The sequence below is a fragment of the Equus asinus genome, chromosome 13 (assembly GCF_041296235.1).
Source record: "Equus asinus isolate D_3611 breed Donkey chromosome 13, EquAss-T2T_v2, whole genome shotgun sequence".
Classification (NCBI taxonomy): domain Eukaryota; kingdom Metazoa; phylum Chordata; class Mammalia; order Perissodactyla; family Equidae; genus Equus; species Equus asinus.
In genome coordinates this window covers 21,562,186-21,590,083 of record NC_091802.1, presented here as the reverse complement: position 1 = coordinate 21,590,083, position 27,898 = coordinate 21,562,186, and the positions used below count along the sequence as shown (strand labels likewise).

Below are 27,898 nucleotides of genomic sequence, written 5' to 3'. Positions count from 1 at the left end.
GGTCAGTTACAGCGCCCCTTAGGACTTTCATTACAGACTTTTTGAAATGTTTACTGTAATTATACAATATCCTCTATCCTTCCCCTTTGCTTTTTTTTTTTCCTGGTTCTTGGTGTTGGAAAGCGAGGACTTGCGATGGGAGCAGAACAAAAGCAGACAGTATCCTGCAGAAAAGGCATTTCACACCCCTTCCAGGTAACCCCTCTGGACCCGGAGGCGCTTTTTCCGATCCCCGCTCCTGTCTAGCCTCGCGCTCATTTACCCCCGCCCCTCCACGCCGGTCCCAGCGAGTCCTCCTGCGAGGGAGGGGTCCTCGCGGCAACCCCACAGCCAGCCACACGGAGGCGCCAGCGGCCGCGGGAGCCCCAGGGCGCTCTCCACCGGCGGGGGCGGCGGAAGCGGAAAAGGCGGGATCCCGTGCGCGCGTTACGTCAGCACGTGCGAGCCGCGGGGTAGGATCTCCGGACCAGAAGGGGTGCGCTTCTTGCGCGTGTGGGCCGGGGCTTGGCTCTCTCGGCGTTCTAGAGTTCGGACCTCATGGCGGAGATCATTCAGGAGCGCATAGAAGATCGACTCCCCGAGTTGGAACAGCTGGAGCGCATTGGGCTGTTCAGTCGTGCGGAGATTAAGTGAGAGCGCTGAGGAAGGGGACGAGCTGCGGCGGGCTGAGGGGAGGTGGGGGCGTGTGTGTGGCGGGGGCAGGGCTGTGGGCACTTGAGTTGTGTTTACTTTCCCTAACACGGCGGGAGCCCATTGCCAGATTTGGGTGATGCCCAGAACTAATTTCTCATTCATTGCAAGGTGATCCGTGCATTTACCCATCAAACAACAACTCTTCATGGAGCCGGGTCTTGGGGCTAGAAGGGGATAAAACCAGGATCCCTGCCCATCAGGAGCTGACTGCCGTGTGTGTGTGTGTGTGTGTGTGTGTGTGTGTGTGTGTGTGTGGTGGGGGAGACGGACAAGTGAACATTTTGATTACAGTGTAGTGTACTGCTAAGTCGATTGTAGTAGATTGTGCTGCTCTAGAGATGCGAGCAGAGTGCCGTGGGAGCCCAGGAGGAGTAGATAAGTGTTTCTAACAAGATCTAAAGATGGGGACCATTTAATTCAATTTCGTATTATACCCCAGGGTTTCGCCATCAACATCTGGCATATAGTTGGCGTTCACTAATTTGTTAAAATAATAGTGTTTAACGGCTTTCTGTGGCTATTTCTTCATTTTACAGTGACTGTGAATGTAGTAATGTGACTATAGGAGCTTTAAAGTAAACAATTGTTAATAGAACGCAACACAGCAGTGTGAACTCTTAATAAGCACCCAGGAAATGTTATTGTTGCCATTAACTAGAGACAATTATTAGTCTTGCACATCTTACATTAAATTCTCCTAATACACACATGTTGTGTGTTCACTCCTTAGCTCAGTTGAGACTCTCCTCCCGTAAGTCCTTTATAGTGATGATAAACCTTTCTAGGCAGAGACAATCTAGGTTTTTTTTTTTAATCTGCCTGGAAAGAAATTTGGTTATTATTAAAACCTAAGTGACCTGAGTGTGGAGGAAAGGAAGTCTTTACTAATAGTGCGTATAAATAATGTAAAGTAGTTCACATTTTTTACTTTGCTGATGGGAATGTCAGCGGTCCTGGTGATTGATGAAGGTGATTTTCAGGAAAGTTTTAAGATATATCCTGGTGCCCGTAAGATCTTGGGAGTAATCATGTAAGAGAATACTTGCTTACCAAGGATAATTATTTGGGAATTAAATGTTTTGGTAATTATGTTTTAAATATATTAAAAGTAAAGAAACTTCAAAAAACCCCAAAGTTATTTAACTTTTGCTCTTTTCAAGTGTTAGTTTTGAATAACTTTCTCCTCAGGGCTATCATTAAGAAGGCTTCGGATCTAGAGTACAGGATACAACGAAGAGCTCTTTTCAAGGAAGACTTTATCAATTATGTTCAAGTAAGTCAATAATTTCACTACTTTTTAATCTTAGAAATTTTAAATCAATTATTGAATGATCAGCTTGATGTCAATTTTCTACAAAATTCTAGAATCAGTGATTAGACAGGTAATTTTTTAACAGGAATAGAGGTGGTTTGGGAATAGCATTGCTCCATTAAGGCTTTAGTCCTTGGCAGGTGAAACTGTTTTTTTCTTCTATACGGGTTAATAGATCAGAGACTGCCAGAGACACAGTGTATCAGGATTTCAGCAAGAGATTTGAAAGACTCTCTTGTGGGGAAAAATAAAGGAGAGTCAGTTTGATGATAGTAAATATTTGGAAAGTTAATACTTAACTTGTCTATAAGTGTGTTCAACTTAGAGGTATGCTGCAAGATTCTTCAATCCTGTAAATGAATGGAAGATTTGAGTGAAGGTAAAATATATGTGCTAGACCAACTTTCAGATGGGGGAGAACGGGTAACATGTTGGATGACGGAATCAGGATTCAGAAAGAACCCAATAACAGGATGAAATATTTAAGACTAAAGGTTCTGGGCTTAGATTGAAACAAAACAAAAAAACCCACACAACTGAACAAATGATATATAAGACCTGGCTAAGAATCTTATATTTGGAAGAGGTCCTAAGGCTCATAGTAGATTGCTGACTCAAAATGAGCCAAGAGCGTATTATGTCAAGAAATATAATCTAATTAACTACATTAACAAAAGTAGAGTGTTGAGTAAGTTAGCTGAGCAGAGGACATTGCAGACAGTAGGCACTCAGAGATATTGGTTTGAGGAAAAGTGTTTTGTACTTATCAGACCACGTCTGGAGCATTGTGTTATGCTCAAGGCTACATTTTAAGAAAGACTTGGAAAGATTGGTTGGAAGGCAGCCAGGATGGAAACCTTGTTCCAGGAGGAATCATTGAAGGAAATAGAGAAGTTTAACCTTAAGGAGACTTAAGAAGTGGCAAATAATTTCGTTCTTCAGCTATTTGAGGAGCTATGTGTAGATTAGGTTGATTAGTTTTGGAGAGCATAACTGAAATAAGTAAGTAGGTTAAACACACACATACAAACACACAAACTGTTGCATATCCCTCCCCCCTTATAAACTTGGCTATGAGACATAAATGGCATTTTAAATCAGTGAGGTTCTGGTTATCTACATTGAAAAAATAAAATTAGAGCCCTGCCTTGCATAGGACGCAAAAATAAATTCCTGCTGAATAGAAAAGCTAAATGTGGGGGGAAAACTTAAATCTTCTACAAAAAATATGAAGGAATGACTTCAGCTGGGGAAAGATTTCTAAAAATAAATGAGACTGTGAAAGCAGAAACCATGAAGGGAAGATGGACTTGAGTAGATTAAAAATTTCTGTGCAAAAACACCATAAATAATGTAAAAAGACAAGTCACAAAATGGGAGAAAATATTTGCAACACATATAATTGGAATCTAGGATACATAAAGAACTACAAACCAGAAAGAAAATGACAAAAAACTGGAAAGAAAATGAAAACATCTGGAAAAATATGAACGTGCAAATCACAAAGGGGAAACGTCATTCATTGATAAACTTAGGGAAAGATGTTAGTCTCATTAGTAATCAGGTAAATATAGATTAAAACCAGGGTGCACTACTACTTTGCATTCATCATATTAGCCAACATTTTAAAGACTGACATCAGTGTATGATTGGTACAACCACTTTGAAGAACAATTTGGTATAAAGTTGAAAATTTGTGTACTCTGTGACCCAGCAATTTCATTCATTCGGTTATAGAGTAAATATTGGATACCTGCTGTGTACATGGCACTGATTTCGATCTAGTGGGGTACAATAATAAATTAAGCAGACAAAAATCATTGCCTTGAGGAGCTTATATATTAGTGGTGGAAGGGGGTACACACTCTGGAAACGTTCCTGAATATGTCTACAAGAAGATACGTACAAGAAGATTAATTACAGCTTTTTGTAATGGAAAAATTGGAAATAAATATGCATCAGCAGGAGAAAGGATAGGTAAATTGTTTATTCATACAATGAAATACTATACAGTAGTTAAAATGAATGGGCTTGAATTGCATGTGTCAACAGGGATATATCTAAAGACATAATGTTAAGTAAAAATGTGGAGCGATGGGTACAGTATGATACCATTTGTATACAGTTTAAAGGCATTCAAGACGGCATTATAATAAAATCTGGAGTCATGCTTGGGAGTGATAAGCGACAGCGTCAAGATGGTCATTTCTTCTGGGGAAGTTAGAGGGCTTCACCTTTATTTGAAATGTTTTATTGTTAAAAAAGATTTGAAGCAAGTAGAGTCAAGTGTAGGCTTTAATGTAGCTGTGTGGTAGCTGCATGGGTGTTCTGTGTGCTTGAAATAGTTCATCAGAGTTTAAAATGAAGCATGCAATTTTGTGAGGTCCTGAGTTTTCTGTCTCTAAGAGTCTTCAAGCTGGGGCTTAGAGAGGAATTGTATGGTAGTGATTTTTAGATAGTTTTAGAGGTTCTGAGTGGTCCTTTAGAGGGGAGGGTAGGGAGAGCGAGTTAGGCACCCTGTTTCAGCTTGTTCTACTCTAATTTATTTGCTTGTGCATCAGCTAAAATTTTTGAGTGGTTAATTTACTAAAAGTTCGAACACGCTTGTAGACTAGAAAGTTAGATATTGTAAATCTTATGGTCTTACGGTTTTAGTAACATGCTTCCTTTCTATCTAATATGTTTATATGCTTGCTAATGTATGTATTTGTGAGTTTTGCAGATGTGAGGTGAATTTTTAGTGAATGCTAGACATTAACTGTAAATTATGCTTCTTGATAGTGAATTATCTCCTGTTTTATATTCTTGATTTTTGTTTATGATTACAACTAAATGCATTTCCTGTATTTAAAAAGTTATAATTTTTCTCGTTTTCTCTTTTTTTGGTGTGTTTTTCTTACGTAGTATGAAATTAATCTTTTGGAGCTGATCCAGAGAAGAAGAGCTGTAAGTAGATCATTTTCTGGAAGTTGGAAAAATATAGAATGAAGTGGAGTGGTTCTATAGCTGGAACTTGGGTTTGGGAAGTAGTTGGCATTGATAAATGTGTGGCGATGTGCTCATAATGGATATTTGTGATTATTTGCGTTCTCTGTCAGTACTGTTGGGTGATCGGGTAGGAATGCTGCTTTGGATTAATGTGATTAAACTGAGGCTTAGTTTTCGTGTGTCCCTTTTTAGCGCATTGGGTATTCATTTAAGAAGGATGAGATTGAGAATTCTATTGTACACCGGGTCCAGGGTGTCTTCCGACGTGCTTCAGCAAAGTGGAAAGTAAGTGATCAGAGCGGCCTTAACTGTAAGGGATGGGAAGATGTGTATTATCATGTTGTGACTCTGATATTCACATGTATTGTTGTCTCCTCTTATCTTGTGTGTCTCAATACTTATTCTAATGTTGGTGTCATTACTTGAAACCACTTATCAAACCGTTGAGAAAACTGGTCTCATTACTTTGTGGTTATTCTGTAAGGATGGTGATGAAAACAGTGGATTTGATACATAATTAAGGGTCAGCAGATTGTCTGGGTTTTGTTTGGATCTGTCTTGAAGTATAGCATACCAAAGACTTGAAGGTGGAAGATAATGGTTAGAGTAGAGGCAGCGCCTCAGTAACTTGATTTTCTTCAAGTTTGGCTCTGGGACTGGGACATGTTGTATGGGAAGTACCTTGGATTCCTCGGAATGACACATTTTGGGTGGCTACCCCTGATGGAGACCATTTAATAAGCACTGCACTGAGCGTATTGGATAGACAACAGATTTTGTCTTGGAGTGTGGCAGGTGGGAGTAGGGGGCTGGATTGAATTATCATGGCTGAGAGACCTAACGTCTCCGTGAGGGAGAGCCTAATATGCTGAGGGGTGTGGTAACACATTGGAGTTTCGAAAATCTGCCTCTCTTTCTAACAAAATTAAGTATTGCAAAGATGTGTTATATATAGAGTTCGAATTCAGGCAGCTTACTACGTTGCTTTTCTTGCAGGATGATGTTCAACTTTGGCTATCCTATGTAGTCTTTTGTAAGAAGTGGGTGAGTATTGGGCAGCTGTGTCTTGCTCCCTCTCTCCATCTTTTGGTTAGTCTGCCTTTGAAGTCCCATACTTAATGACTGAACTCCATGTTTTCTCCAAAAATGTAGAGTTAGCAAAAGGGAAAAATGCAAGAAGACTGAACTTCAGTGTAACAGTATTGCATGTCTGAATGACTATACACATGGCGTCCAAGTTGGTTAAAAAAAAAAAAAGATCTTTGTGTGTGGGCTGGCCCCATGGCCTAATGGTTAAGTTCAGCATGCTCACATATGAAATAGAGGAAGATCGGTACGAATGTTAGCTCAGGGCTAATCTTCCTCAGCAAAAATAAAAAAGAAAGAAAGAAAAAGATCTTTATGTGTATTTGTTCAGTAAAGTTGAAATTTTTCTTTTAGATATTTAGAGTGTTTACATATAGTGGTTTAGGTAGAAGAAAACTCTGGGTCTGTCTGTGTTTGCTTATGTGTCCCAGCAGTAGCAGATCTTGCCCCGTTAGGTTTTATAAGGTGAGAGTACAGTGAGATCACTCAGAGATTAAAAACAGTGATTTTGCCGTGTAGTGAGTAGAATTTTTTGCTTTCTCTTTTACAGGCTGCCAAAGCTCAACTTAGCAAGGTATTCTCTGCCATGTTGGCTATTCATTCGAACAAGCCAGGTACGTTGAAATCCTTGTCAGTTCTTTTTCTACCTTTTCGGTAGACTCAGGCTGATTTGGAATTTATTTTGCTTGATAACCCTAAAAGAAATTATTTTGAGAACTTGAGCACAGGCCCTTGGCCTCAGCAGGTTTGGTTCCCAGGTCGCCTGCCTCTTAGTTCATCCCTGCCTGTGTGTACTGGTCAGGGTGTCAGGTATTGTGTCTGTGTGTACTGGTCAGGGTGTCAGGTATTGTGCCTGTGTGTACTGGTCAGGGTGTCAGGTATTGTGTCTGTGGGCAAGAAGGTCTATGTTTCTTTTTAGTTAACGGTAAAAGAAACTCTTTGGTTTTTTGAGGGACATTCTGTTCAGAGGCAGTCGTATTTAAGGGATTTCAAAAACTTCAAAGGGGAAAACATTAATACAGATTTTACAGGAGACTGACATAGAGTAGGTACTTCTGTTTTGTAAGGGAAGGATTTCTCTTGTGGCTACTGTGTAAGTGGTACATTATTTTATAAGGGAGGTGCTCCAGCGCCTAGTCTCAAGTATTAGGCTCAACCAGACAGACATTTTACACTACACAAGACCCAAATAGGCTACATTTGGTGCCAGTTTATTCAGAAGGGTACAGCAGAACAGCGTTCGGTGTGTTTCTTCAGTGGAGTACTCTTAGCAATTCAGTGGCTAGAGTCTAGTCCCCAAGGGGACCATTCAGGTGTGAGGGGACGAGACCACATGAGTGGGTAGAGGTGCCACTCTGGCTTAGAAGGCCCACGGAAGGGTGTAGCTTCCAGGGATCCTAGAAAGGGCTGTGCTCAATTTCAGGCATCACATGCTCCAGACAGCCCAAAGCAGTGGCTCCCTACCGCTCCCAGCCTTCCTAGTCCAGGTGTGGTTGCCACCCGTGGGTCACTGTTACCAAAGCACTCTTGACTGGTGACATAGCCGGTCTTTATTACGTTTCTAGGGAGATAGCTAGAATGTTAACTCAAGGATTATTTCTCATCTAGAAGGACAAAGTTGGTTTTTTTTAAAGCCTTTGTTCCCAAAAGGTATGATGATAAATTTGTTTTTAAAATTGTGAGCCGTTTAAAAAAGTTATGAAATATTTTATTTATTTATTTACTCATTTATTTATTTGTTTGTTTCGATGAGGAAGATTGGTCCTGAGCTAACATTTATTGCCAGTCTTCCACTTTTTGCTTGAGGAAGATTGTCCTGGAGCTAACATCTGTGCCGATCTTCCTCTGTTTTGTATGTGGGATGCCACCATGGCATGGCTTGATAAGTGGTGTGTAGGTCTGCGCCTGGGACCTGAACCTGCAAACCTGGGCTGCCGAAACGGAGCTTGTGAACTTAACTACTATGCAACCGGGTCAGCCCCTGAAATATTTTAAATATAGAGAAAAAGCAAAATAATTTTATTTCATTGATTCTCAGATGCACAATTTTTTCTATCATTTTAAGACTTATAAATTTGTATGAGACTTCCAATGATGTTGACCTTAGATCTAATGAAATAGAGTGACAGGCACATGAGTCCCCACAGATGTTAACATTTACCTATTTGCTTCAGGATACTCTAATTTTAGATAAAACAACAATACTTTACAATAGCTGTTAGAAATTCCCTCTCTCCATCCCCTTTCTCTTTTGGTAAGATTTTTTTAAAAAGTTCTTTGAGTATTAAAATTGGAGCCTTGGTCTTTTTTTGCCTGACTTGATTAATTTGTTGAAGTGAGGTCTGGTGTTTTTCATTCATAGCTTTGTGGATCATGGCCGCAAAGTGGGAAATGGAAGATCGCTTGTCCTCTGAAAGTGCAAGACAGCTATTTCTTCGAGCCCTGCGCTTTCATCCGGAGTGCCCAAAACTCTATCAGGAAGTGAGTGTGTGTGCACATAAGATGAGAGAGTGATGCCTCAGTGTGGTCCCTTGGAGACATGTATTCTTTAAGAAAGACTCCAGTTTACGGAGGTTAGGCAGAAGCAGGGGAGCTGCTGGGGAAGGGGAGCTGGGAGGGTATCTCTTGGCCAGTGGTAGGTGTTGACCGTGCGCCTCTTCCAGGTTGTTAGTGAGAGGTTGGAACTCCTACCTACCCTTTATGGTTGGGAGGGATAGAAAACTGGACCCTACCTTTTTTAGTTGTGGGAGCCATGGGTCAGCCATCTTTATACCTTTGTCCTTATGTTTTTTCTTGCATCTTTCTCACTCTCCTTTTCTTTTCTTTCTCTCTCTCTCTCTTCTTTTGGCTTCTCTCCCTCTCTTTTCCAATTTCTTTTTGTTCTCTTCGTCTCTTTAAATTACTGAGGACCCCTCTTGGTGGGGTGCACTAGAACAATGATGGCCAGACTTTTGATTAAAAAAGCAACAAAAGTGCGATATCGCGCATTATTGGAAACTGTACTCTTTTCTCCGGTGTTTGTCAGCATAAGGGAGAAACTGCTGTGTAGTCTTCAAGTGAAAATTAAGCCTTGTGTGATGAGGGGAAAACGATAATGGGTCTTTGTGCTAATAGATTTTATGGGTGTCCCAGCTGTGTTTTGATCTTCTAGTAATTTAATGATGCTTTGTATTGTAGTCTAGCATCCTTTCGCTTTTCATATTCTGTTAGACATTCCTTTGCTGCCTTTATTATTTTTATTGAGAAGCTCTTGTAAGAATCAGTCGTTCCTGCTCTTGGAGGGTTATTGTTTGGTATTATTATTTATGTTTTTGGAGGCTTTCGTAAATGCCTATACTTATATTTTCCAAAATGGAAATAGATTTATTGCTTATCCTTATCAAAAGTAATTAGAATTTGTTTGTTATAAATAGTTCAGAGAAAATAGTTTTATAAAAAAATAACAGAAAAAGAAATCATACCTTTATGCATACCATCCATACCTTTATGCATATTACAGATATTTAAAACAGATTTTATTTCTGAAAAGTGGGATTCTACTAGATATTCTTGTGTTCTGTATTTTACCTAATACATCGTGCATATAGTTCCATATGTATTGATCTATATCGGTGGTATGCAAACTTTTTGATCTTAGGACCTTTACAATCTTAAATTACTGAGGACCCCAAAGATCTTTTGTTTATATGGGTTACTTCCATCAGTTTTTGTTGTATTGAAAATTAAAACCAAGAAATCTAAAAATATTCATATAAAAATACTAAACATATTACCTGAATATAGATTACCTATTTTTAAATGCAAGTAACTCTTGTAAAACAAATTTAAAGAGAAGAATGGCATTATTTTACATTTTGCTAATCTCTTGAATATTTGACTTAATGGAAGATAGCTGGATTCTCATACCTGCTTTTGCATTCAGTCTGAGTGATAGCACCATCATATGGCATTGAAAGACTGTAAGCTCTTGACAGAGTAAGAGCAAAAGAGGCAAATAACATGTTAGTATTACTATGAAAATAATTTTGACCTTGCAGACCCCATGAAAGGATGTCAGGAACCCCCATATATCCCCAAGTCACATTTTGAGAACCTCTCATGTACATTATCTGTTTTAATAGTTGCATTTTTTAAAAAACCCTGAAGTTTATTTTTTATTTTACACTGCAGTCATGTGCCACTTAACAATGGGGATACGTTCTGAGAAATGTGTCGTTAGGCCATTTCGGCGTTGTGCAAACATCGTAGAGTATACTTAACACAAACCTAGATGGTATAGCCTACTACACACCTAGGCTATATGGCACTAATCTTATTATTAGTCTTATGTGGTCTGTCATTGACTGAGGTTGTTGTGTGGCACATGGCTGTATAAAAGTAATATGTATTGATAGGAAATCTTGGAGGACAAAATCAGAAAAGCAAAAGCCCGGAAGAGGAAAAAAGTTTGACCAGTTGAGGACAAATGCTATTAACAATATGGTGCATTTCTTTTTTTTCTGTGCACGTTTCTCACATAGTGGTTGATTGTGTTACATGTAAAATTTTGTAGCCAGCTTTAAAAACAAGGTAGAATAATGTTAGAATTGTAGTGCACCCTTACTAAATTATTGTAATGATTTTCTGGCTGCATCAGCAGGCTGATTCTTTTATAATCTATTTCAGTTCCCCTATTGTTGGGCACTTAGGTTGTTTCCAGTATTTGCTCTTACAGCTTTGTGTATGAAACTTTTAGGTGTGTATTTAGGATTATTTCCTTATGATAGGTTCCTTGAAGTGGAATTACTGGTTTAAAGGGTATAAACTTTTTTTTAACTTGTCATTTTAATATGTCTTGTAACATGGACTTGAAAGTATTAAAAATTCTGGACAAGTCCAACTTTACAGTACATGTTAATCGTGCATTAGTTTTCTTCATATAGCTTGACATTATGTATTTGCCATAGATTTTTATTTTTAAATAAGTGTAGATTGACAGGAAGTAACAAAGATAGTACAGTGAGATCCTGTGTACTATTTACTCAGTTACCCTCGATAGTTAGATTTTATAAAATTATAGTATATTAAGACCAGGAATTGGACATTGGTATAATGTGTGCATATGGTTCTGTGTCATTTTTTTCACTTGTGTACATTTGTGTAACCACCACTGCACTCAAAATACAGAACTGTTTCACGACTGCAAAGATCTCCCTGTTTGTTAATGGTGGCTAGTTTCATAACAAAATAAAATAGGATGCTCTCCTCAGATTTTTTCAGAACTGATATTTGTGGGTAAAAAATGGCATATTATGTATTTCTAATTTAAAAAATTATCTCCGAAGATTTTTTGGTTCATTGGTTCCCGTCTGTAGTACTTTAGGATGGAGCTGATGCATGCTGAGAAATTGAGGAAGGAAAAGCAAGAATTTGAAAAAGCCAAAATGGATGTGGTAAGATCCTAATATGTTGTCACTGGTTAACAATTTAGCGTGTTTTGTGCCTGCTTAGGAGTAAGAGAAAATCTTTGGAATGTGTATTTCTTTCCAATTTACTGTCATTTTGAAAGTTTAAGATGAGTCTAGAGTTCATTTAATTAAATGGGCTTAGTCATAAAAAAGGAATTTTGTGCTTTAAAAATAGACATTTGGATGAATTGAAGTGGTCCTCAAAATTATTACTGATGGAATGGCCAAATGCTATTCTTTAATACTTTATGATTTCATTAAATGACATATTAATGGGTTGAAGGAACTTGAGAAAGGTTGTGAAATGTGTGCTTCCTAGCTGCCTTTCTTTTCCTTTTTGTATAATTTTTTTATGTGACAATAATTTTAGAGAAAGAAGTTTTAGAATGTTGGAGCTGAAAAAGAAACTTTACTATTGTTGGTTATTGTGGTTTCCAACTCTGAACTTTTTGCATTTATTTAATTTTATTTACTTATTTTTCTTTTTTTGGTGAGGAAGATTCAATCTGAAGATTCACATCTGTTGCCACTCCTCTCTGTTTTTGCTTGAGGAAGATTAGCCCTGAGCTAACATCTGTGCCAGTCGTCCTCTGTTTTCTATGTGGGTCACTGCCGCAGCATGGCTGATGAGTGGTGGTCTGCACCCGGAATTCAAACCTGTGAACCCAGGCTGCTGAAGCAGAGTGCCATGGTCTTAACCACTATGCCATGGGCTGGCCCTCTGAATTTCTTTATCCAAATACAGTCTTACACAGAAGGGTAATGAAGACTTGTAAAACCTGACCTATTCTGGTCTAAATGGACAGTGAGGCCTTAAGCCGTGTGGTCTTGCTGCCACTCCAGGCGCCTGAGAGAACACAGTTGGAAGATCAATGGTCTTGTTCAAGCTGCACATTTTACAAGTGAGGGAACTGACCCAGAGAGAGACGTGATTTGCTAGAGATCATATGGCACGGGTAGTCTAGGACTGTTAATTTTCATCCTGGTGCTTTTTCTACTTACTGGCACTGCCTCTTATGTTCGATATAACACTCTTTAGGGGGCTCTTGATTATCCTGAAGAAATCCTTAAGGGCGAGTTGGCACGGATCATCTACAAAAATTCTCTTAGCATCATTAAAGGTAGGTATGTTTTGAAAATTTAATTAAAGTGGGAAGGCGAAACATTCTGTTTATAATGAGGAAGACCTTTTGCTGATTTTGAAAATTTCTGTAAGAAACTCTGCTAGAATATGTATAAAACTCTGATTGTAGGAATAATGTCCTGTTTCTTTCAGGAAAGGCATATTGCCCCTTAGGATATACTTGAACATTTCAATAAGTTTTTATTGGGTATTAATTATGTGGGGAGTTGAAAATAAATAGATGATTTAATACATTCCTTTATGCCCTTAAGTTTAGAATAAAAGTTAGAAGTAATTGTGAATACCCCAAAATATTAATAGCTTTGCTTGTGTGGTGGGATTATGAGGTTTTTTTTCTGTGTGACCTATTTCCCAATTTAAAAAAACAAAAGAGCTAACTCCAGTACATCAAGAAAGTGATACTCTTAAGAGTAAAGTGATGCTTTAGATTCTTACTCCCCTCCCTTGCTTTTTAAATTTTAGGTGCAGAATTTCATGTGTCACTGCTTTCAATTGCACAGCTATTCGACTTTGCCAAAGATCTTCAAAAAGAAATTTATGATGAGTAAGTAAAATAGTGGAAAGCTGAATATGTTTATTTCTGATCTTGTGGTAAGGATTTGAGGTTGTGGATATGTAGAAAGGGGGAAAGAAGATACCACACTAAATCCTTGGAAGGATGCTAAGTTTTAGGACCATTGTAGCATAGTAAATCATATCAAAAATATCTTTCTGGAGAAGTTGTTTGACTCACTTATTGGTTTCCCTTGGGAAATAGTTTGCCTTTATTCAGTAACAAATATATAATATGGCTTATGTAAAAATCTGTCTTTCTGCTTTCCTGGCATGTCTTTTGTCCCTAAAATGTGAGTAGTAGTCATGAATGTTTACAGTTGAGTGCTGCAGGTAATTTTATTTTTTCACGTCTGATTGTACGGTTTGAGAATTATTTGTAGCCTGCCTTGTGGGTGCTTCACTCAGACCCAGCACCCTTGCTTTCACAGGAGAGGAAGTGGAACTTGGATCAATCTGCTCTTTGGGTATCTTCAGGGTTTTGGTAGAGGGTTAGGTTGTGTGCTTTTTCTCAGCCTCTATTATAGAAAATCAAGATCCTGGATGTACCAAGGTTCTCCAGGTCTCCAGGGTATTTGTCTTGTCACACATAACCTGCTGATATGACTTTGAGAGCTAACTTGACAGTTAACATTTGTGAATGATGTCTGAACCCTTCTGAAGCCCAGTAAGTGTGTGACGCTTCTGATCCATTGACAGCATTTGTAGATGAGGGAAGGTACCTGGCGAGCCTGTTGGGAAGTGGCTCTTACGGTATGCAGTTGTTGAAGGGATGTCCTGGGTCCATCTTTAGAGCGCAGGGAACTGTCTCTCTGGTTGATGTTCTGAGTTAGTCTCGTGTCATAAGGCTGATGCCAGTAAACTGTATTTTTTTCCAGCCTTCAGGCTCTGCACACAGATGACCCCCTCACTTGGGATTATGTGGCACGGCGAGAATTAGAGATCGAGTCGCAGCCAGGAGAAGAGCAGCCTACGACAAAACAAGCCAAAGCAGTGGAGGTGTGCCGGAAGGAGGAGAGGTGCTGTGCTGTATATGAAGAGGCAGTAAAGACTCTCCCTACAGGTGATCTTCGCCAAGCCATGGTGTGGTGTAGAAGTAAGAGTGTTCATGAATGTGAAACGGAAGCTCCATTCCCACTGCCAGAATCGATTGCAGGAGTCTCTTTGTGACAGTTTACAGTGTGCCTGGCTTTCCAGTTTGTTCTTTCTTTGGTGGTGAAAGATGGAGCTTTTATGACCTTTCTTGACGGTAGTGGTATTTATGTTCACGTATTTGGGAGAAATGACACTTAGGAAATGATAATTCAGAAGATTGTTTAATTATTCCTTAATTATCTTTTGTTATAGATTTACTTTTTAACTTTGTAATATTGGAGAATAAAGGTAAAGAAAATATATAACATGCTTGATAAGGCTTTTAATTTTTATATTTATGTCATTGCTCAGTCCCCTTCCCCGCCCGCGCCAGTATTTGAGATATTTGATTGGCTGTAGTCAGGATAACTGTTTTTTTCATCAGACTACTTTTAAGTCTTCTTCAGAGGAGTTTTCCCATCAAAGGAAAGATGTGTCATGATTGTTAAACTGAGAGAATTGGTGATCTGATAGCGTAATCTTTCTGACCGTTTTAGAGGCCATGTGGAAGTGTTACATCAACTTTTGCTTGGAAAGGTTTGCTAAGAAGACCAACAGTCAGTTCCTCAGAGAGAAGGTAATGATTTATGTTCCATGGTTATAGAGCTGACCAGAAAGTGACTGTTGTCTGAAGGAAGAACTTACAGCTCTTTTGGGGTCTGGGACAGCTTCCAAGAACTTCGTTCTTACCCACTTTCTCCTGTGAGGACCTGTCGTTCTGAAGGTCCGAGTCTGCTTTGCCCTTATACTGGCCACCAGGTTGGGAGTTGCTGTCTGACTGGGCTGTGCTTGGTGCAGCTGCCCAGCTCTTTTAATCATAAGTGTAACCACCTCAGTCCCTTCTCTCAAGTCTCAGAAATGAGCAAAAGTGCCGTTGGTTCCTGTCGGAAGCAAAAGGCTCCTGCTGGGATCTTTGTAATGAATTGATAGATTTTTCTGATTTCAGAGGCTGGAAAGAACCATGATTGCATTCAGGAAGGCGCATGAACTCAAACTTCTACTGGAATTCCAGTATAAGCAGTGGGTAAGGATATGGAGAACACATTCATTCTCTGCCAACTACGTGTACTTAATTATGGTTGGTTTGTGCTGGTGTCATGTGTTTTAATATGTATATAGTTTTATGACAGCCCATTTGGAAGTTTGCTGTGGTAGTTGTAAAGAGTGTTTCTGTTTGGCTGTCAGTATTCGGTGTGTGCCAGAAATGAAATCTGTACCAGGAAAGGGTGGAAGTTTACATCGTGGAAAACACTCAGTACAAAGAGTCACAATTTTGGTTTGTTTGTCTACCCATCTGTCTTCTACTGAACATCCTGAATAGACCTGGCCCAGAATAACCATTTGTATAATCAAGACAAATTAGCTATGTTCCTGTGTTTTAGAAGCTGACATAGTAAGAGACATGTTAACCTGTCCCTGCCCTCTGGGGTGGGTAAGGATTCTTAGAGAGACCAGAATACTGTGTGTGGGAATACACACGTCTGGACTGGGTTTTGCCACTTAATAGCTAGGTGATGGGCAAACCACTTAACCTTTCTGAGTTTGTCTGCTTGATTTTAAAATAGTGAAAGTGGTCCTTATTTTGCCACCTCACAAAGTTGTTGAGAGCATTACATGAGATGATGAATGTGTTAATGTATTTACATACCTTTGTAGGGGAGAAAAGGACAGCAATTTTTATATTTATTGAGTGCCTTTATTTATCTAACTCTTAGCTTGTTTTTTTTTTTAATTTGCATGTCTGTATTTTTATTTTGTTTTATTTTCTGCTTGAGGAAGATTGCCCCTGAGCTAACATCTGTGCCAATCTTCTTCTGTGTTATATGGGATGCTGCCGCAGTGTGGCTTGATGAGCCATGTGTAGGTCCACGCCCATGATACATACCCGTGAACCCCAGGCTGCTGAAGCAGAGCATGTGAACTTAACCGCCATGCCAGCAGGTGGCCCCTACTCTTGCCTCTTTTGATTCATATCTTTATGCAGGTTTTACTAGCTGCAGTTAATGTCTTGCTGTTTTGTATTGTATTCTTTTTTTTTTTAAAGATTTTATTTTTCCTTTTTCTCCCCAAAGCCCCCGGGTATGTAGTTGTGTATTTTTAGTTGTGGGTCCTTCTAGTTGTGGCATGTGGGATGCTGCCTCAGCATGACTTGAGCGGTGCCGTGTCTGCGCCCAGGATCCGAACTGGCGAACCCCTGAGCCGCTGAAGCAGAGCTTGCGAACTTAACTGCTTGGCCACAGGGCCAGCCCCTGTATTCTACTATTTTTATATTAATTTTTTCTGTACTTTTAACATATATCTACGTAAACTATATAGTAGCCTACTGTGTTATACCATGACTGAGGTACCCCTCTCCCATTATGGCATCTGTCTGTGAAATATCTGAGGCCTGGATGAGTTCAACTTCTCCTGTTTGAGCTGTTGAATGCTGGCAAGACAGTCGCACCACATCAGTTCAGATGGGCTTTGCTTTGGGTACTGCCTTGGCAGTCCTGCTCTCTTTCCATTATTGTTTCTTTTGCCATTCACCACTCCGGCTCTTTCAAAGATCCTCTGCTCCTCACATTTCTGGTGCTGCCCTTCTAAGCCTACCACTTCATCACTCAGTTGGCGACCTTGCCTTAGTGAGAGTTCCTCAGCATACTGCCTCTAAACTTAAAAGGCTTAGCTGATTCTATACCCATCCTTTCTCCAGATTATTCTTCACAGAGTGGTCTTTTAGAGTTGATTATCAGATTATTCTATAGCTTCCCATTGTCCTTTGGATAAAGCTGCCCGTTCACCTTAATTTGGCCCCTGCCTGTGTTTCCAGGCTCTCCTGCCAGGGCTCTAGTTTACATCCCACCCTCCAGCCATTCTGAACGTGCATTTCCTTGTATATGTCCTTGGATTTCCCAGCTGTCTCTCATCTTCAGCCTCTTACATGTGCTGGTTGGGAGAGTCTTCTGTTTTCCTGGGGATCTCTGCTTTCACCTGACTAATGCTTGCTTTTCCTTCAGTTTTCATGGTAAATGGTGCTTCCTTTCTGGGAGCCCTTTCTCATCACTGCCGTAGACCCTTTTGGGTGCTCCTGCTTCGTAGTCCTGTAGCATGTGATTTTTTCACTGTTGTGGCACGTGTCCGACTGTCTCTGCTGCTAGACTGGAGGCTCTATGGGCGGTGGGGAACGTATCTGGTTTCCTCTTTATTGATAAGCATGTATGGTATGCAGTAAAAACGCTTGCTGAATGGATGGATTATATACTGCCTTTTGCTGGCTTTTTCACAATTTTATAAAACTGGATTAGTTTTAAACTTTATTTTTCCTGTTAAAATAGTGTGGATAGAAGCATTTTGAACAGATAAGATTTCTTCTGTTCATCTATTTGTGGGGTCATAGTTGTTAGGGTAAAATTCCCAAGTTTAAGATATGAACACTTTCATAACTCTTATTACATGGTGTTAAATTGCATTTGAGAAAAATTGTACTGGTTGACAGTGTGCCCAACTCTGTTTGAATAAACTTGTTTCCTTACCACTCCGCAAATATTGGTTTTATCTTTGCTGATTTTTATTTTCTATTTGGCGGGTGTGAGTTTTATTATAGTGAGCTATTTTGTTAAGCACTTTACTTTCAGTTTAAATTATTCAGGCCCTCTCCTTTTTACCTCTTCCCTGTTTTTTGATAGCCCTTGGGGATGGGAGCTGGGAATGGAGGAAGAATTCCAAATCCTTCATGTTGTGCCTGTTTGGCAGCCATGGTAAAAGGTTTAGCGAAAGGCTGTTGAATCTGTTGCCTCAAATGAGGTCTTTGCTTGTCTCCGTTCACAAAGATAATTGAGCTTTCAGTAGTTACTTTTCCAATGATCCTTTGTCTTATCTAGATTGAGTTGTTGCTGCACCATGACTTCATTAAGGAGGCTCTGGAGGTGGTAGTGGCCGGGACCGAATTGTTTCGAGACTCTGTGACAATGTGGCAGATGAAGCTGCAGGTGCTGATTGACTCCAAGAGCCCTGATGTGGCCGCGCTTTTTGAAGAAGCCTTTGTGCACCTGAAACCCCAGGTCTGTGAGTCGGGTCTTTTGTATTTCATTCTATTTGGGAAGACTGCACCCAAAGCTCATTTGGAGCGTACTTGTCTGATGAGAGCTGGCTCTGGAGTGCATTTTTTATTAAGTAGTGATGGTTCAAGGGTTAAGAGTAGAAGAATTTTCTTCCATTTATAGCCTATTTCTAATTCTTTATTTGAAAATTGACTACATTATTTAAAATTTTCTATTTGACTTAGGTACCTTACAAGGGAGAAATATTAATAGAATGTTATTCTCACTTCCTTCCAAAGCTGAACTTAAGCCCGAGTTTAAACACACATATATTTCTAAACCTTAATGTTTAAAAGACTAAACTTTAAACCTTTACAGTGAATCTTTCATATTACTAGGAAAAAAGTATTCCAGAAGGTGAAGTGAGAGCACAATCTTAACTACTTTCTTGCTCATTTGTGTGTGTGCCTCTGGGACGTGAGTGATCAGATGGTTCAGCCTGGATGAGTTAGTACTTGAGTTGTGGGTCCTGGACAGCAGAGACAATGACCTGGGTAGCTATAGGTCTTACTAGCCATGGACTGTTAGTTGCTTAATTAACTAATAGATAATTAATGATAATAACTATAGGCAGTATTCCCCAACAGAAGGGAACCAGAATTAGCAGAAGAATATCGCTGTGGGTGATGTGGTGAGAACGCTGTCTGTATCCTGGCATACCATTACTGCCGGGCACTGAGTAACGGACAGACTGGGAATGAATCCATATTTCAAATATTGATTATCTTAGGAGGAACCTGTCTTTATAGTGACTAGTTTTCAGAGCACAGTGGTAAGCTATCATTTTCTAACACTTTTTATTGTGAGCAGGTTTGTCTGCCATTGTGGATTTCTTGGGCAGAGTGGAGTGAAGGTGCCCAAAGCCAAGAAGACACTGAAGCAGTCTTTAAGGTCTGGCTCCACATTCTGAGTCCATGGGGTGTGGGGAAGGAGTGTGCAGGGTCACTAGCTGGCCAGCTTTAGGGTGATGTCTAAAGCACGTGCTCCTAGCGCACTATTAATTGAGTGGCCTGGGGTGTTCTGGGAAAATTTGTTCTGCTATTTAGAAATTTCCTCACGCAGCTTGTTTCTTTTTTCTTTTAAATTCTAGAAAGCTATCTTAGCTGTCGGAGGTTCCGACTCAGTCACTCTGAAGAATAAGTACCTGGATTGGGCTTATCGAAGTGCTGGCTACAAAAAGGCCAGAGCTGTGTTTAAAAGGTACTCACGCTACTGGTCTCTCCACCCTGTGCTCAGCCCCGCATGCCGAGATGGCGTGTATCACAGATAGTATCTGAGGAATAAATCCTGGAGCCCTTTTCAAAGTTTCTGTTTCTTTTTTTGAACAATAAAAGCAGTTCATCAGTAACAATCCTTCATAAATATCATTTATGAAAAATAGCTGTATGATATACTGCTCTGTGGGTGTGCCATAATTTATTTGGCCACAGTAATACTGCTTTGATGAACATTTCTGCACAAATATTATTTGTCTGTATTGGAAATTATTTCCTTAGAATATATTCTTAGAAATGGAATTAATATTCTCCTTGAGAAAGACCTTGAGATATAATAGAGAACTTAGAACTCTAAAAGTAAGAAAGAAGAGAACAGGAAGAAAACTAGGAAAGAGTTGGGTGGTTGTGAAGAGTCAGTCGTTGGAGGTTGAAAGCACTGAGTGACTGGGGGCAGGTCAGTGCCTGCATTGAACTGCAGCCAGGTCTTTGTTAAACCGTGTGTTGTGGGGGCACTGGCACAGATATTTATATTTACGGGCAGTAAGAGGCTTTCTGTCATTGTGGGAGATAACAGTCCCCCCCTTCCTTTTAGTTTACAGGAAAGCCGTCCATTTTCAGTTGATTTTTTCAGGAAAATAATCCAGTTTGAAAAGGAGCAAGTAAGTGTTCTGTCTATGCATTTCTTGTCTGGGAAAATGTATTAGTGGTTACTAATCTATGGCAACATCTTGTTGTTTAAAAAGCTCTGATCACAATGCAGTATAAATTTCTGGTCCCTTTATCCAACTCTTTTTTCATAGAGACAGTTTAGGAATGATTGATAGTCAAACAAAGAAGAGAAAGTCCATGTCTGAAAAACAGAAAGCTCAGATGTTAGCTCTTGGAAGCACCCTGCCAGGCTGGGTGAGCTGCTGCTTGTCTGCCTCCTCAGCATCCTCTTTGTCTCTTGTATTGGGTTGTGAGGTAGAGAGTAGGCACTTAGTAACTGTTTCTGGTGTCTTTCTTTTTTTTTTGAGGGAGATTAGCCCTGAGCTAACATCTGCCTCCAATCTTCCTGTTTTTGCTGAAGAAGATTGGCCCTGAGCTAACATCTGCCTCCAATCTTCCTGTTTTTGCTGAGGAAGATTGGCCCTGAGCTAACATCCATCCCCATTTTCCTCTATTTTATATGTGGGACGCCTGCCACATCATGGCTTGATAAGTGGTTTGTGGGTCTGCACCCAGAATCCAAACTGGTGGACCCTGGGCCGCCAAAGTGGAGTATGTGAACTTACCCACTGCACCACCGGGCTGGCCCCTGTTTCTGGTGTTTTTAACTGAACTTGTGAGTGAGGAAAAATACAGGAAGTCTCAGTTAAAAAAATAATGCACAAAAATCCAAATGTGTCTGTAATCTCATCACAGTAACACAACTAACCGTATTTATTTTTACTGTTTTCTTTAATTTGTTGTTTACATATATACACCGTTTTGTACTGTTTTATTTCTGACATATGTCTCACATGGAAGTTTTCTCTTTTTTCTTTCTTTTTTAATATATGTATATGTATTTTTTTTGCTGAGGAAGATTGGCCCTGAGCTGATATCTGTTGCCAGTCTTCCTCTTTTTTATATGTGGGTTGCTGCCACAGCACGGCTGATGAGTGGTGTAGGTTGGTGCTTGGGATCTGAACCCATAAACCTGGGCCACTGAAGCAGAGTGTGCTGAACTTAACCGCTGTGCCACGGGGCTGACCTCTCTCTTTTTGTCTTTTACTTAACATTATTTTGTAAATGCATGCCTGTGTTTTCACATGGTTATCATTTTTAATGGTTGTGGTTTTATTCTTAAACCCATAGTTTTCTTAACTATTCCATTACATGTAGGTTGTTTCCAGATTTTTAAAGATTTTATTTTTTTATTTTTCCTCCTTCTCCCCAAAGCCCCCCAGTATATGGTTGCATATTTTAATTCTGGGTCCTTCTAGTTGTGGCATGTGGGATGTCGCCTCAGCATGGACTGATGAGCAGTGCCATGTCTGCGCCCAGGATCCGAACCAACAAAACCCTGGGCTGCTGAAGCAGAGCATGTGAACTTAACCATTCGGCCATGGGGCCAGCCCCAGATTTTTGATACTGAAAACAAGGACTGCTGCAAGCGTTTTGTTTATGTGGCATTTTTTTTCTTTTGAATTGTTTTCTTGAGATAAATTTCTAGGACTGGAGATAGGAGTTTTTTTATGGTTGTTTATATATTGCCAGATAGTCCTCGAAAAGAATTGTACTTATTTATGGTGATAATCAGCAGATAGATCAGGATGCCTATTTCCTCACACCTCCTTCAAGCATTGTTTTGCTTTTTCTCCTTTATTTTGCTATTTTGATTGCTGTTTATTATTTTTATTTGAATTTTGAAAAATCATTAGATTGAAGTCTCATTTTCATAGTTTTGATCATTGTATGGATCAATTATCTGTTCTAATCCTACAGTATGAGAGATAGTATAGCATAATAATTAATAGCCAGGGCTTGGATTAATAACATAATAGTCATGTGCCTTGAGCAAGTCACTTAATTCTAAGGCTTGTGGTCCTCATCTGTAAAGGAGGTCATAATGCCTGTTTCAGGGGTGTGAGGGTTGTAAGGCCGGAGGACATAGTGGGTAGGAAGGACTGCACGGTGCCGCGCATGCACATCATGAGCCCCTAAGAAGGTGTGCTTCTGTTTTTCATGTGTGTGTAAGCTGTGAGGTTAAATTGACTTCCTATGTAATAATACAGTCTCAGGGAAGAGAAATTTGAATGAGGAAATAGTTATTTGACTGTACAGAAAGATTTTTAAACTGAAGATAATCTGCTTTGAAAATGAAACAAAAGAGAACACATTTAAACAGAAGGAGAGGTCAAGAATTAACATTTGATTGTAAAGTTAATATCGGCTACTCTGCTAGGTGCATAATGAATCAGCATTTTAATTTAACCTTCACAGTTTCTATAAGATATATCATTATCCTTGTTTCATGGGTGAGGAAACTTTTAAGGTCAGAGGGTTAAAAAACTTGTTGAAGGGGGCCCTTCCAGTTTGGTGAACACGTGCGGATGTGGGGAGGGTGGCGCACCTGCAGAGGGCGAGGAGGCCCCTGCCCCTTCCTCGTCCCTTGCCTGCGTCTCTTGCATCTGGCTGTTGCCGAATTGTGTCGTTTTATAATAAACCAGGAATCTAGTGAATAAAAAAACTTGCTAAAGGTCAAATAACTAGTACTTATATATACTTTGCCGTGATATAAAAAGTTCTGAGGTGGACATAGCTTACTATGTGCCAGAGCCCAGATACTCAAGAGGAAGAAGTTCCCAGCTATAGGGAGTGGAACCGTCCCCGTTTATTTATTTAAATCCTACTCCTCCCTCAGGGTTTTAAAATCTATTTTCCTGTGAAGCTGCCTGTGTTCCTCCAACTGAGAATTAATTAGGCTTTTTCCATGCTACCATAGCAAAGTGCTTTTATCACTGCTTGACGTTTACTTCACTCTGGTGAGCAGTGCATTTGACTTTTCCCTGGATGAGATGACGGCCAGACTGTGTTCATCTTAAATTCTGACCCTTCTTCCCTTCAGATACCTAGTAGATGGTAGCTATGTCATAGTGTGGTTGAAATGAATTTGTGACATGATAAATTGGGCCATTGAGGCAAGATTGTCTGATTATTTTTATTAGGAATCCTGCAAGATGGCGAACTTAAGAGAATATTATGAGAGGGCTTTGAGAGAGTTTGGATCTGTAGATTCTGGTAAGTAAACTTCAGTTATAGACACACGAGTCTGTTTGCATCTGTCATCTGAAACCTATCAGGATGGTTAGAAGAGCGTTTCTTAACTTTTTTGGAGTCCTGGCCCTCTTTGAGAATACAACTTGAATCCTTCCCCTGCCTCCTCCCTCGCTTTGTGCATAGATACTTGCAGACAATTTTGTTCATAATTTCAAATTTACAAGCTGAAGAGTCCATGGGTGTTCTATTAAGAACTCGGGATTAGAGAAAGATCTGTTTGGTTTGGTTCTCTTAAAACAGTGTGATATTTGTAAGAGAAAGGTTAACGTAGGTCGGAACAAAAAGGAGGAGTTGATAGTAAAGAGGTAGTGGGATGCTAATTGACATTCGTTGTCATTGGCTGTTGCCACATTGTCCTCATTGATAGAATTTGTAGAACGTACTTCTGGGTATAGGTATGTCATGTAAAATTTGTTTACTTACGAACTCAAAAGTGACATGTATAGTTGTTAAACTCACATTTAAAAAATACATTAGCTCTTACAAGGTTTCAACAGATCTCCTCCTGGTGAAATGAATGACACTAGCACTTTCACTAACACATGCAAGTTTTGTTAAGCGTGGTGACAGGGTTATAGTGAACTCAGTGAGGTCAGTTGCACCTTGAAAGAGACTCAGCAAAATCCTCCCTCTGAAATATTTAGTTTTTTTGAGTTTATGAAATACATAGACTGTCCTGATTAAAGTGAAGTTTTCTGTTCAAAAAAAAAAAAAAGTTTTGACATACCTTAGTATAAAGAAGCTAAGAGAGGTATTGTTTCACATAGGGTTCTGGGGAACTAATAGCAAGAAGTTAAGGTTCTTAGAAATCTTGCATGGGATCGATATTATATAATTAAGTTTACCTAGTAAGGCTTTGTCAGTTATCTAATTGCATGTTTGCTTCTCTTTAAAGATCTTTGGATGGATTACATCAAAGAAGAATTGAACCACCCCCTTGGTAAACCTGAGAACTGCGGACAGATCTACTGGCGAGCCATGAAAATGTTGCAGGGAGAGTCAGCAGAGGTGTTTGTAGCTAAACATGCCATGCATCAGGCCGGCCATTTGTGAAAAGAGGAGGAGCACAGCCGGCTTGTCAGATAGTATCGTGAGCCCTCCAGGCAGATTTGTAATAAGAGTTCATCTGCAGTTTGCTTAGAGCTGGCAGACAGGTGGCTGTCTGATTTTGAGACATGCTTTACTTTTGTTAATGCGTTAATCTTTAGTTCCAGAAAAGAAAAGAGAACTGCCGTTTAGTGGCCAGAGGCTGTTTGTTGAGGCTGGACCTTTTCCAAAATACATGGAAATCATGCAACTGAGTTTCCTTTATTACCTCTGGTAAAGCATGAGTATTTCTAATCTAGGCCTAATGGCCAGTTAAAATGGAGGAGAAAGTATAGTTAAGTGTGTTTATTTGCTCCTTCTTATAAAAATATACATGGTATACATTTGTTGTAGAAAATATGGAGGGAATAGAAGAACGTGGAGAAGAAAATAAAAGCATCCTGTAATCCCATCATCTGGAGTTAAATTTAGTAATTTGATTTCCTTTCTCAGAGTTGGATTTATACTGTTAGATCATTTACTCATTCATTCATTCATTCAGTGCCCATCACAAGCAGGAAGGAAGGGAAGCTTTTTGGGATGGAAGTAGAGGTTGGAGGAACAGCTGGATATCCTGAGAGAGCTGGTTGAAGCAGCAAAAGGATTCTGGGTATGGGGGGAAAAGTTATCTTTTAAGAAGATTAAGACGTTATAAAAATGTCTTCTGTCTCTGGGACTGATCTGTTTGCAGTGGGAAGGCCGGCAGCAAAAGAAGGGCAGGGGTAAGGAGTAGATTAGAGCAGCACAGAAGGGCTTCCAAGCAAGGATGGAAGATGGCTTGGGGCAGAGAAGGCATTCTGGGAGCAGGGGAGGCAACTGTTTGAATTTTATATCCTTTAACTTAACATTGTGATGTCACTGGGAGAAGCATTCAGTGAAGTGTTAATGTTTCACTTAATACTATGTTATTTTTCTATGTCATTAAATAGCCTTAGAAACATTGAATGAATTCATAACATTCCATTGTACAGATGAGCCAGGACTTATTTTTCTAATCCCTTGTGGTTGGCTCTTGTCATTTCTGATATTTTCTTACTATAAATGCTGTTGATGAAGATTTTTATAAATCTTTGTTCACATCTCTGGTTCTTTTTTGTTTTTTTTTCCTGCTTTTTGTCCCCCAAATCCCGCAGTACATACTTGTATATTTTAGTTGTGCCTCCTTCCAGTTGTGGCATGTGGGATGCTGCCTCAGCGTGGCCTGATGAGCGGTGCCATGTCCGTGCCTAGGATCCGAACTGGCGAAACCCTGGGCTGCCGAAGAGGAGGGCGTGAACTTAACCACTCGGCCACGGGGCCAGCCCTCTGGTTATTTTTATAAGAGATTGACATCTGACAGTAGAATTATTGGATTTAAGGATATAACTATTTTAAAGAATATGTATTGCCAATTTGCAATGTATGAAAATATTTTCAAGCAATGTATGAAAATGTTGACACCTTTACCTGCAGTGGGTATTATATTGATTTTTATCATTTTAATAGGTGAAAAGTGATATATTATTATTTTAGTGTGCATTTCTTTGATGTTAGTGAATTCTGTCTTTTCATGTTCTTGGACTATTTTTTGAACTTTGTGTGTGTGTGTGTGTGTGTGTGTGAGAGGAAGATTGGCTCTGAGCTAGCATCTGTGCCAATCTTCCTCTATTTTATGTGGGATGCTGCCACAGTGTGGCTTGATGAGTGGTGCTGTGTCGGCGCCCAGGATCTGAACCTGTGAACCCCGGGCCGCCTAAGTAGAGCACATGAACTTAACCCCTATGCCACCGGGTCTGCCCTTGAACTTTTTTTCTTACTAATTTATAAGAGTTTTTTATATATTAAGAATATTAATTTTTAGTTCGTCTCTCCTTTATTGCGGATATTTACCCCCAGCTTTTTTGTGTGTGTGGTGTTTTTTTTTTTTGATGTCCAGAGATTGTGTGTGTGTGTGTGTGTGTGTGTGTGTGTGAGTGTGTGATTTCTCTTGCTGAAAACGTTTCCTCTTGCTGAGGTTGACAACTCAGGTTTTCCCCAAGTGGTTAACTAAATTTTCCACAGCACCATTTGTGGCTCGTAATTAATTTCTCTCTGTTGATTTGTGATACTGCCTTTATTATATATTAAATTCCTTTGAATAGTAAAGTCTGTTTTAGGGCATTTTTATTTTAAATGTTTGGCTTCTAAATGTTGTTTGCTTGTTATTTGTTTTAAAATAAAAATTTCCTCTTTCCTCTCTCCATTAAGTCCTGGGAAGTTTAACATTCTAAATCCTTACATGGCATTTTTATTTTAGGAAAGAGATGCATATTACACATAAGAGATGAGAGCAAAGAGAGTGATGGTTGACTCCTTAAAGCAAGGCTGTGAGTGTGTGTCACCCTGGGGTCATCACAACCCTGTGTCTGGATCTCACCATTGCAAGTTAAGGAGATACATCTTGCTAGTTCACCTGAAGCTGCACTGTCAGATATCATAGCTTCTAGCTACGTGTGGCAATTTAAATGTATTGAAATTAAATAATTCAGTTTTTCATTTACACTGGCCACATTTCAAGTGCTCACTAGCTGCATATTTACCATATTGAACAGCACAGATAATAGAACTTTTATTTCCACCGTTGCAGAAGGTTATTGGACAGTGTTGACCTAGATCCAATTAGATTTGGGGAAACTGACTCATGGGCAAAATAGGGCACACATTAGTTGGTCACATTCCCCTTCTTGTAGGAAAGTCCACATAGAGGAAAAAAAGACTATCAACTGTTATGTTAAATTTTTTCAAATGCTTTATGTAGTTTATAAACAACACGTTCTTTGAGGGAGATGAAAGAATAGTCTCTAAATGTCACGAAAGATTGTCGTAAGGTGGCCTGGTGAGCAAGGAATCCCAGCTCCCAGCTTTCCTGCTCCCTAAACGTGAATGTGATTCTCCCACCGTGACCAGGTCTGTTAGGGTTTAGGCAGTGCGGCGCGACGCTGTGAAGGCTGTTGGGAGAGCTGGGTTTGTCCCTAGCTCGGGCCCTGCGTATCTTTTGCTCCTTTTGCAGGTTGTAGAGGGCCAGACTTTGAGCATTGAGCGAGAGCCAGGTCAGACTGTGCCGTCACAGCACAGGATGGTTAGGGTTACTGTGACTGAGTGCCGGACGGTGTCTGCACGTTCTAAGAGTTTGCTTTGCTCGTCTATCCTGGTTTCTAATGGATTCACTTTAAGAACTATCATTAGCTCAAGGTGGAGAAGGACCGGGCTGCTGAGTTGTCTCGTCCATTTGTGGGTGAGTTACATCCCAGCCTGAGTTCTAGAGAAAGCTGGGAAGTGAGAGAGTGAAATGTGGTTGGAGCTACAACTGCATTAAAAGTTTTGAGAGCTGAGCT

General features: G+C 39.8%; 1 protein-coding gene across 1 annotated transcript; it reads left to right on the top strand.

Moving 5' to 3' along the window:
• The first annotated feature begins 400 nt into the window (after window positions 1–400).
• UTP6 (UTP6 small subunit processome component) lies at window positions 401–25,897 on the top strand. Its single transcript, XM_014862152.3, has 19 exons — window positions 401–629; window positions 1,882–1,966; window positions 4,910–4,951; window positions 5,186–5,278; window positions 5,990–6,037; window positions 6,630–6,693; window positions 8,442–8,560; window positions 11,434–11,511; window positions 12,566–12,647; window positions 13,133–13,214; window positions 14,101–14,285; window positions 14,854–14,933; window positions 15,303–15,380; window positions 18,220–18,399; window positions 19,249–19,329; window positions 19,529–19,638; window positions 20,248–20,314; window positions 23,348–23,420; window positions 24,355–25,897. The coding sequence occupies exons 1-19, from the start codon at window positions 538–540 to the stop codon at window positions 24,510–24,512; spliced, it is 1,797 nt and encodes a 598-aa protein (XP_014717638.3). The 5' UTR covers window positions 401–537; the 3' UTR covers window positions 24,513–25,897.
• Window positions 25,898–27,898: the final 2,001 nt, after the last annotated feature.

Excerpts from the sequence above, each read along its gene's own strand:
- UTP6 (XM_014862152.3), top strand. The coding sequence starts at position 538 with ATGGCGGAGATCATTCAGGAGCGCATAGAAGATCGACTCCCCGAGTTG. Across the intron at positions 1,967-4,909 it reads ACTTTATCAATTATGTTCAA|TATGAAATTAATCTTTTGGA; the intron begins GTAAGTCAATAA and ends TTTCTTACGTAG. Across the intron at positions 20,315-23,347 it reads TCCAGTTTGAAAAGGAGCAA|GAATCCTGCAAGATGGCGAA; the intron begins GTAAGTGTTCTG and ends TATTTTTATTAG.